Raw genomic sequence first — 10,775 nt, 5'->3', positions numbered from 1 at the left:
GTAGTGATACTGCCTCGGAAACCCAAGGAGGGGTCGCTATGAGTTGGGTCTGACTCGACGGCATATAACAACAACAACAACAGCCTATACTTTAAATCATTTCTAAACTACTTATCATACCCAATACAATGTAAATGCTACATAAATAACATTTTACATTCCCTCTTAGCCTTTGAGGGATTGCTTTGACCACTTAATTGCCACTTTCCCCTCCTCCCACAAATATTTCTAATCTACAGTAGGTTGAATCCACAATGTGGAACCTGAGGCCAACTATATTAAGAAATGGGAAGGCATTTCAGGTAGAAGAAATTATTTGAACAAAGGTATAGAAATAGTACTACATATGAAGTACTCAAGAAATGCTACTTAGAATAGCTTGAGCAGGTAGAAGTCAGATGGAGATAAAATATTCATATAAAAGGAAAATGATGTAGGAACTATTTTGTGCAGGGGTCAAAATACCAGGTTAAGAGGAGGAAATTATTTGCCAGATACAAAGTTAGATGCTTCCCATCAGGTCAATGTTTTTAATGGCTCATTATTCAAAAGTAGATTGCCAGGCCTTTCTTCTGACGTGCCTCTGGGTGGACTTGAACTGCCAAACTTTCAATTAGTAGCCGAACACATTCAGGTTGGTATTATCTCATTTATTTCTTAAAGCATCAGCATTGAATTAGGTATTCTTAGATCAATTTTATACAGGAGCAATCCAAGCTGAGTGACAGATCTAGGATTCATTCTACATCTATCCTACAATGAAATCCTGAGTTCTCTATTCTTTAAAACCTATTATCTCTCACAAAGAATTTGAACATCCAGTTGGGAGTGGGTAGTTAAATTCTTCTGAAACCATCTAAATCATTATTTAGGAAGATCAATCTGACAGTAGGATATAGGATATGATTTTCTGTTTAGTTTTCTTGTAAGTTAAGGACAGGAACTAGAATGAATACCTTTTACCAATATAGCCCCAAAGTGCCTAGCATGTAATGTTGTCTCCATATGTATTGATTGAAGTGAATACTGATTTATTATCAACTAATTAAAAGTCTGGTATTTTTTACTGAGTTAACTACTTACTAATAGAGATGTTTTTACTAAAATATTCTACTGTTTCTAATTCAAATTCAATCTGATAAAAAGGTGCTCTCATTTCTTCCAATCCTCCTCATACCTAAAAATTTACACCACTTACAGAATTATTGGAGAAATTGTGAAAAACTTCCGTGAAGATGTAAACTGTACTCCATAATCAAGTTGTTCCCAATGAGTTAGAAGTCTTGCTTTACCCTGGTCAGGAGTTTCAAAGGGTGTTCCTTTCACTGCATGCAAAAATACATACATACCCTGGAAAACAAGCATGAGGGTATATAATTAGTATCAAATACAAAATTAGTCTTTATCAGTAAGCACTAAGATAGTACCAAGATATCTGTGACAGAGTATGTGATTTAATTTAACAGACCAAGTTTAAGATATATTGTAGTGATGGGAGCTCTGGTAGTGCAGTGCCTAAGGCACTTGACTGCTAACCAGAAGGCTGGAGGTTCAAACACACCAGCCACTCCTCGGAAGGAAGATGGGGCAATCTACTTCCGTAGTGATACCGCCTCGGAAACCCAAGGAGGGGTCACTATGAGTTGGGTCTGACTTGGCGGCCATAACAACAACAACAATGAAAGGTTGTGGCCACTTTCTTTATGGTCAAGAAAGCCTTCAGGATATATCAATATTATTTGGTGAAAACCAGTAAGAGGTCAATCAACAGAAATCTGTTTTCACTGCTTCTCATTAGATTGAAAATAAACAAATAAAAAGTAACATTACAGTACTTTATATCATTTAGATGATCAAATATCTTCCCATTGTAGAGCTGGCTTTTATCCAATGTGCAGGAAATTTTTCTTCAGAGTCTTATATTAGTAAATCTGATGACACTTGAACAATGGTAAAAACATACAAATTGACAAATAAAATAAAACTGCTGCATTAAAAGAAAATAGTTTTCTCCCAAAGGAACAAAGATGACAGGTATAATGCTCAACTCAGTTCACTTTTAAAATCACCAGTGTCCCTCAATGGTGTTTCTTCTGAAGTCACTTTTGAAAAATCAAATAAAAAAAGCTATTTTGTCAGGTGATATATTTAAATATCTAATAGATATGTAAGTAAAATTTTAATACATTTTTAATTAGGAAAAAACCAATGTATACTAAATTTGGTTTCCTTGAGAGTCTGATGAGATTGATAGATAGTGTTTTGTTTTAGGATCATTATTTGAGGCATTGGTAACAAAATAAAGCTGAAATATTATTTTCCCTCTAGAAGCCATGATATCATTTTTTTTTTCTATCCTTTTAATAAATATATGGAAAAACAGAAAAATTAGTGGATCTGATGTTTTTTATTAAGTTAAGGGAGCCCTTAAATTGTTTAGCTGCAGTAACAGTTACAGTATGAAGGAACAGAATCATGTTCAATGGAACGTAACAAACATTTAATATGTGGCTTCTATGTATAGGATATAGGACATATATAAATTGAACTAGGCATGGCCCTAGCCTTGAAAAATTTCAATCTTCTAAGGGGGGGGGTAAGAAAGAAAGAAAGACATGCTTATATAACCAGACTCTAGGGCATAAATTGCTTTCAAAGGTCCAATCAGAGTACTCTGAAAATGCAGAGGAGGGAGGTTACTCTTTGCTGGGGTAAAAGCCTTGATGCCATATTGACAACTAGTCCATTTTTGAAGGTTCAACTCAAATGATAACTCCTGCGTGAAACCTTCCTTGTTAGCAATAATTCATTTCCTACTTGTGTGCATGCATAGACTTATTTTTCAATTATTACAATTTAGATAAAAGTTTACAAAGCAAATTGATTTTCCATTCAACAATTCATACATTTTGCTTTGTAACATTGACTGCAATCCCCACAATGTAACAGCACTCTTTTAATTTCCTCCCTGTGTTTATCACTTCCATTCATCTTCTTTCCTATCCCTTCCTGCCTTCTGAGCTTTATTCCTGGGCAAATGCTGCCTACTTCCTGATCATACACTTAGATGGCCAAGGTAACCTAGAAAAGCCAATTTGATGAACTGTATTAAAAAGGAAAATTGAACAATAATTGACCCAAACACAGCCTTCTGACAGTTCTGAAATGGGATTCTCTCTTTGCTCCAGTGTGAGTACAATAGGCCTGAAATTTCCAAGAAAATGGTTCCAAGTAATGGTTTCTGCTTCTCACATAGATTTAAAAAAAAAAAAATTCTTACAGTATAGTACATTTTGTTAGAGTTGTTTGTTTTCCCATTAACCTGAATACCTCAGGAACAAAGGCTGGTACACAGCAAGTACTAGACATGAGGGAAGATGCCATTAAGCCATGGAGTGCTTATTATGTAAGCACTAAGAAACCATTTTCATATGACCTTTAAAAAAGGGACAATAAAACAAAAATTGTATGCTTTCAAATTCTCCCAGGAGTATTTGACTCCAAAAAGGTTAAGAACCTTTACCTTAGACCACGTATGTGTTAGAATCTGTCCAAGAATAATCCTCATTACTTCCTTCAAACCACATGCACTTACCAGTTTTATAATATTCAGAGTTCATTTTATGAAGCCTTTTCAGGGATAAAAATTAAAATCCTATCTGACCGTATTATCTTCTACATCCCAATGTTTATTGTTAATAGTTTTTGTATAAAAATTTTAGTAATGATATATGGCCACATCCAAAGAATTAGGGAAAAAGATGTAGCTCATGATTACCAGTATGCATGCACACGTACACGTGTGCTCACACTGCTGTCGAGTCGAATCCGACTCGTAGCGACCCCTCCTTGGGTTTCCGAGGCAGTATCACTACAGACAGCAAATTGCCCAACCTTCCTTCTGAGGAGTGGCTGGTGGGTTTGAACTGCCAGCCCTCTGGTTAGCAGTCAAATGCCTTAGGCACTATGCCACCAGAGCTCCCAATGATTACCTGTACCAGTTGGAATTGAGTCAGTTCCAACTCCTAGTGACCTCATGGTTGTCAGAACAGAACTGGGCTCCACAGCGTGATCAGTGGCACCGATTCTTCAGATGCAGACCACCAGGCTTTTCTTGTGAGGAACTTTGAGCAGACTTGAGCTGCCAACCTTTCAGTTAGCAGTAAGTGCATTAACTGTTAGATCCACCCAGGGCAGCCAGCTCATGGTTGTTGTTGTTGTTGTTGTTTGCCATCGAGTCGACCTCGACTCATAGCGACCCCTCCTTGGGTTTCCGAGGCAGTATCACTACGGAAGTAGGAATGCCCAACCTTCCTTCCGAGGAGTGGCTGGTGGGTTTGAACTGCCAGCCTTCTGGTTAGCAGTCAAGTGCCTTAGCCACTATGCTACCCAGAGCTCCTAGCTCATGGTTAACCTTTAGTAAATATTTACTGACTCAAAGAGAATAATCATTTATTTTAAAATCTGGGCTAAGAATTTTGTGAAGCATTAAAACCTCTAAGAGGGAACTGTAACACTGAATTAAAAAAAATAATCACTATCGATTTCTACTGCACGGTTCAGAAAGATACAGTATTTTTCAAACCAGAAGTAACAATTCAGCCTATTTTCCCATATTTAAAAGCATTTAGTATGTAGTTCATGTTTTAATTGGTTTAAGTTAGGCTATCTTTAAAAGAAACCTCAATCTGGAGTCATGTAATTGCTACATCAATGGCTGGTTAGATTTTAGTGTGGCAAACTAGTAAGTCAGAAGGTTACTTACCCACATGGTGTCAACTACCAATCCTTTGTCCACGGCCATAAACTGTGGCTCAATGCCAGTCAACCAATTTGAAAACATGAGGGGAGGTCAGTGGAATGGCTTCTAAAATGACACACTTACCATTGGAGAAGGGGAAAGTGGATGACAATTTATTCAGCAAGCGTTTAAATTAAGTATTAAGAGATAAAGAAAATCAGAAGATAAAAAGAGGATAAACTGCTAATTATAAAACTATGATAACCACATGATAAAGTAATGCAGCCTGGGAGTTGAGTAGCTTTCTGGAGGTGGTAATAGCTGAGTAGACTTTTATTGGACAAGTTGAAACCAGTCAGGTAGAACAGAAAGGAGGGAGGGGTATTAAAATAGTGGAAGAAGCCAAAGCAGAAACTAAAAAGGTAAGAGGAGGTTGATTTTCATTACTGTTAGAGCATAGTATGTGTTTGGAGGTGGCAGAGATTCTGAAATTGAGTTCCTTTCTGCCTCTGCAGTGTTACTAACTGGTTTTGTATGCCGTACATGGAACTTGGGATCTCACCACAAACAGAATGCAAAGTTGCTGAAGAACTTAGCATGTGACTTGAACAGACATGCATTTTTAAAATACCACTCCATCAAGTTGGAATGGGAAGGGTAGAATAGCAAGAGGAGCATTTAATCTATTGCAGTAATCCACCTGAGAAGAAAATGAGGGTACGAATTATAGCAATGCCAGAGAGGATCAAGTTGAGATGATAAAGCAGCAGAACAAACAGGGTTTTGACTGGATGGATATGGAATATAAAGGAAAGGAGTTATCCTTAGAGTGGTCATACATCCTAGTCTGCCTGTGATAGTTCTGATTTAAGACTATTTTCCTAAACTTAAAAACAAAACAACAACAACAAAAAAAACACTCCAAAAAACCCCAAACCCACTGTCATTCACTCAATTCCAACTCATAGCAACCTCCTTTGAGTTTCTGAGGTAGTAAATCTTTATGGAAGTAGACTGCCCAGTCTTCCTTCCATGGAGTGGCTGGTGGGTATGAACCAATCAAATGCTTTAGGCACTGCACCACTAGTGCTCCTTGATTTAAACCTGGGAGCTCTGGTGGCATAGTGCCAAGGCATTTAACTGCTAACCAGAAGTTTGAACTGGCAGTTCAAACCCACCAGCCACTCCTTGGAAGGAAGGTTAGGCAATCTACTTCTGTAGTGACACTGCCTCAGAAACCCAAGGAGGGGAGGAGGGGTCACTATGAGTCGCATCCGACTCAATGGCAATGGGTTTTTTTCCTAGCATAGGGAAAAAAAAAAAAACAAAACACACTTCCATTAAGTTATAGAGTTGATTCTGATTCACAGCAAACCCCCACTGGGTTTCTAAGGCAATAAATCTTTATAGAAGTAGATAGCCCTATTTTCCCTCTGCAGAGCAGGTGGTAGGTTTGAACTGTCAACCCTGTGGTTAGTGGTCAAATGCTTTAGGCACTGTCCCACCAGAGGTCCTTTATTTTCCTAGCACAGTTATTAATAATAGAGCTCCCTTTATCTCAAAATTCTTAGTTTGGATGACAAATTATATTGTCACTTTGCCTTCAACATTTAGCTATCTGGCTTGGCTAACTGGACAGATAGTGATGCCATTAGATAAAATTAGGAACAAAATCAAAGAAATAGATTGGGGGTAGGAAGAGACAGGCAAGGAATAAGATGAGCTCATTTTATACCTGTTTGGTTTAGGGTTGAAAGTGATAAGGCATTGTTACTCTAAAGCTAAAAATTGAAAATATTGATAGAAGAAATAATCTAGGTAGAATATATAGCAGAGGATGAGAGGAAGAAAGGAACCTTGTGAACATTTCAGAGAGAGAAAGATAAGAAGAGCCTGCTAAAGGAACAGACACTTCACCAAAGAAGATATTCAGGTAGCCAACAAATCCATGAAGAAATATGATCATTAGCCATTTGCAAATCAAACTAGCAAAAATGCAAATCAAAACAATGAAATATCATCTCACTCCAGCAATAACAGCAAAGTTCAACAAGACAGAAAATAACAAATGCTTGCAAGAGTGTGGAGAGATTGTGATCCTCATACACTGCTGATGGGACTCTTAACATGATACAAACACTGTGGAAAACAGTATGGTGCTTCCTTAAAAAGCTAGAAATAGAAATACCATTTGATCCAGCAATCCCACTACTAGGTATATATCCTAAAGAAGTGAGAGCCAGGACATGAACAGATATATACACACCCATGTTCATCTCAGCACCATTCATAATAGCAAAGAGATGGAAACAACCTAAATGCCCATCAAGGGATGAATGGATATTCAAACTATGGTACATACACACAATGGAAAACAATGCAACACTAAAAGAACAATGACGAATCCACAAAACAACTCATAAATGGATGAACTTGGAGGACATTATGCTGAGTGAAATAAGTCAATCACAAAAGGAGAAATACCACTATAGTAAAAAGTCAAGGAAAGGTTTACATATGGAAGGAAACTTTCTTTGCTGGTTAGCAGGGAGGGAGGGAAAATTCCTAGATAGGTAAGAAACAAGTACTGGTTTGGGTGAAGGGATAGGCAACATACCAAAAGCAAATGGCCAGCACCATGACATTAAGGAAAAAGAAGACACAGAGGTGCACAGGAGCTACAGACAACAAAGACAGATACTTTTACATACATAATACTGCATTATCAGTAATAACAAACATTAATCTACAGGTGGATACATTGGTAGGCAGACTAAATGATCAGTATGGGTAGGCAAAAGGGAATATACCCATGATCATACATAAGTTTGGCAGATGATATTTCTACGTATGTATTTGCAAGGCCTGTCAGAATGTCCATATAGACAATAGAGCTAACAGGGGGCAAAGTTATGGTAACTTCTCAGCCACAGCCAAACACCTTGAGGGAGTGAGTTTCATGGGAACATCAAGCTCAATTGGCATTACATACTACACAGAAACATTTACTTTGGTGAGTAGCAACTAGGGTCTTAAAAGCTTCTGAGTAACCATCTAAGATACAAAAAATTGTCTCTCCTCATCTAGCGCAAAGAAGAATGAAGAAAATCAAAGACACATGGAAATGATTGTCCAAGGGATGAGCAGACCCTGCAAACTTTAGCCTACAAAACTCTGAGACCAGAAGAACTAGATGGTGTTCAACTACCACCATCAACTACTCAGTAAGGAATCACAATAGGAGAGCCTGGATAAAGTGGGAGAAAAATGTGGAATAAAACTCAAAATCATAAAAATGTCCAGGCTTAATATTCTGATAGGGACTGGTGAAACCCCTGAGACTATGGCTCATAGTCACCCTTAGGGCCTGGACTTGAACTTAGTCCTGTGGCTTCCAGCCAAACAACAGACAGGCATATAAGGTGAACAATTACACCACGGAGGTATACTCCTTAGATCAATCAACTATGAGAGATCCGAAGGGCAGCATTTGCACAGGGAGATAGCTCAGAGGGTAGTACTGCACAGGAAAGAAGGACACTGGGAAAAGGTACTCACAGGGAGGAAGTGGGAAGAGAGCTGTTACATGGTAAGGATTGCAATCAATGTCATGAAACAAAATGTGTGTGAACTATTGAATAGAAAACAAACTTGCTCTGTAAATTTTCACCCAAATCATAATAATAATAATAAAAATCTAAAAAAACCTGTATTTGAAAGCAAATAGAATTGTCCTACTAAAATCCATCAAGGAGCTCTGGTGGCGTAGTGCCTAAGGCATTTGACTGTTAACTAGAAGGCTGGTGGTTCAAACCTACCAGCCACTCTGTGAAAGGAAGACTAGGCAATCTACTTCTGTAACGATTTACTGCCACGGAAACCCAGTGGGGGTTGCTATGAGTCAGAACCAACTCGATGGCAGCGAGTTTGTTTTTTGGTTTACTAAAGTCTATCACATAAAAAGGACTCAATGGGCATTCACTATCGTCTCCACATCACATAATCCTTATCCTCTTCCAATCAACTTCAAATAATCTCCAAAAGGTATAAAATAAGTAACATTTTCCAAAATTCTACTTTTATTACATTTTTCTATCTTAAGTTCATCTTTCTTTGGATAGATTCCAAGAATTATACAGTTAATCTGGATTCAATTAAAATTCTCAGTTGACTGAGTATCTCCCCTTTCATTCCATTTTAATAGGCTTTAACAGGCTGTTAAAGACAAGAAATGGCACTATGAGCTATTTAAAAAAAAAAAAAAAGGCAACTTCCAGGACTGCATAATGTAGTCAATAGAGCCAATTCAACTTCTGATACCGTAAAATACAAGAGAATGATACTCAACATGAAAAAGCTAAGGTACCATAAGATTCTGGGTCATGTGAGATCAACTTTTCTACACTGAAACAGGAAAGTATACTTAAACAATTTAGAAGACATAACAAGGATTGAAGGAGCTCTGGTGGTACAGCTGTTAAAACATTCAGCTGCTAACCAAAAGATTGGTGGTTCAAACTCACCAGCTACTTCACAGGAAAAAGATGAAGCAGTCTGCTTCTGTAAAGATTTATTGCCTTGGAAACTCTATGGGGGCAGTTCTACTCTGTCCTGTAGGGCCACTACAAGTTGGAATCAATTTAAGGGCAGTGGGTTTGGGTTTTTGGTAACAAGGATTTAAACTGAAAGTTTTCATTAGACTCCAGTTAACTAGAAAACTTTATTACCTCTTCTGAAGCATTTTGGTTAACATATATTATAGCGGCCTCAATTATAGTGTCTCGTTATTTTTGCTAAAATGGTCTACTATTTCTGGATTCTATAAAACCAATGGGAGAGAAAAATGCCTTACTGAGAAAAAGGGCCCAGTGTTAAACAGTGATAGAAAAATAAAATTTTATCCCAGATTATAATTCTTCAAAATTAATATATACTAAAACTATATATACTGAATATATATATATATATACTAAAATTGAATTGTACATATTGAATGGTTGAGTTTATGGTACGTAACTTGTACCTTAATAGAGTTAACAAGAAAAACAAACACTTAAAGTCATGTGTTTATTTTCTTCGTAACAAAATCTTAAGCTTTTATGTATTCAGTATATGGCAAAATTCTTACCAGGTTATGTATAACATTTGTTAAGGTCCAAGCAACAGGAACGCTGAAGAAGGGGATGCTGAGTAAGACTATATGGAGCAAGCCAACTCCCAGTGCGTATGTCAGCCACATGCCACGGCTGTTCATTACACGGGTGTTTGGATTCACCTCGCTGTGGGCAACTCCAACATTCATGTTTGCTGTGTAGGGAATCAATGAAATGAATCAACACTGATGTAACTGGAAACCTAGACACCCCTAATTCTGACTTGAAATAATAATTGTTACTATGATTTCTTTCCTAGTTGTTGTGAAATAGAACACATAAACCTTCCAAAATATACTACTTGCAAATGCTTTTGAAGGCAATAAAGAAACCTTAACATCTGCCTTTGATGAGAAGACAAGCCTTATTTTGTGGCTGTCTTTGAAAAAAGTTAAAATCTCTTTTTCAAATCTTGTCTTCTAGCATGTTAGTTTTACTAAATAAAATAATGGGCAGAAAACACCAGCTGTATGAAAAACTACAATTTCCTACATCACCATATGAAAAGCCAAGAGCTCATTTTACCATCAAAAGAATAAACTAATATATAACAAAGCAAAGCTGATCCAGCCAGCCTGAGCAGCCAACACTTATAATATAATGACCATAGAGTGGTCAGAGTTCAAGTAACTCCTTTTTAAATACTAAACCTCCAAGGATGTTAACATAATTTTACAAGGCCATGGGCTAATGCTTCCTTCTCAATTTTGTGATGCAATTTGGTATTTAAAGAAATCGTTTCTTCTGAACTCCCCTAAAATTGTTTTTTCTTCTTCTTCTTTTTTTTTTTTAAGTTTTTCCTTCTCCTTTTAAGTTCAAGATGAACACCAAAGGAAGAACTGGTATCTCCCAGTTATTTCAAAGATGATGGCTGGGGCTGG

General features: G+C 37.2%; 1 protein-coding gene across 1 annotated transcript in view; it reads right to left on the bottom strand.

Annotated features, from left to right (window-relative positions):
* Positions 1-10,043, bottom strand: part of ORMDL1 (ORMDL sphingolipid biosynthesis regulator 1) — a 13,644-nt gene extending 3,601 nt beyond the window's left edge. Inside the window, exons 1-2 of the mRNA XM_007949511.2 lie at positions 9,870-10,043; positions 1,199-1,350 (exon numbers count right to left, since the gene is read on the bottom strand). Coding sequence (XP_007947702.1) covers positions 1,199-1,350; positions 9,870-10,043 — 326 coding nt within the window. The remainder of the gene's footprint in view (positions 1-1,198; positions 1,351-9,869) is intronic.
* Between the last annotated feature and the right edge of the window lie 732 nt (positions 10,044-10,775).

Source organism: Orycteropus afer, unplaced genomic scaffold (assembly GCF_000298275.1).
Source record: "Orycteropus afer afer isolate SDZICR_OR568_19922 unplaced genomic scaffold, OryAfe1.0 scaffold00001, whole genome shotgun sequence".
In the NCBI taxonomy this organism is placed as follows: Eukaryota; Metazoa; Chordata; class Mammalia; order Tubulidentata; family Orycteropodidae; genus Orycteropus; species Orycteropus afer.
This window is presented reverse-complemented; position numbering and strand designations above follow the sequence as displayed.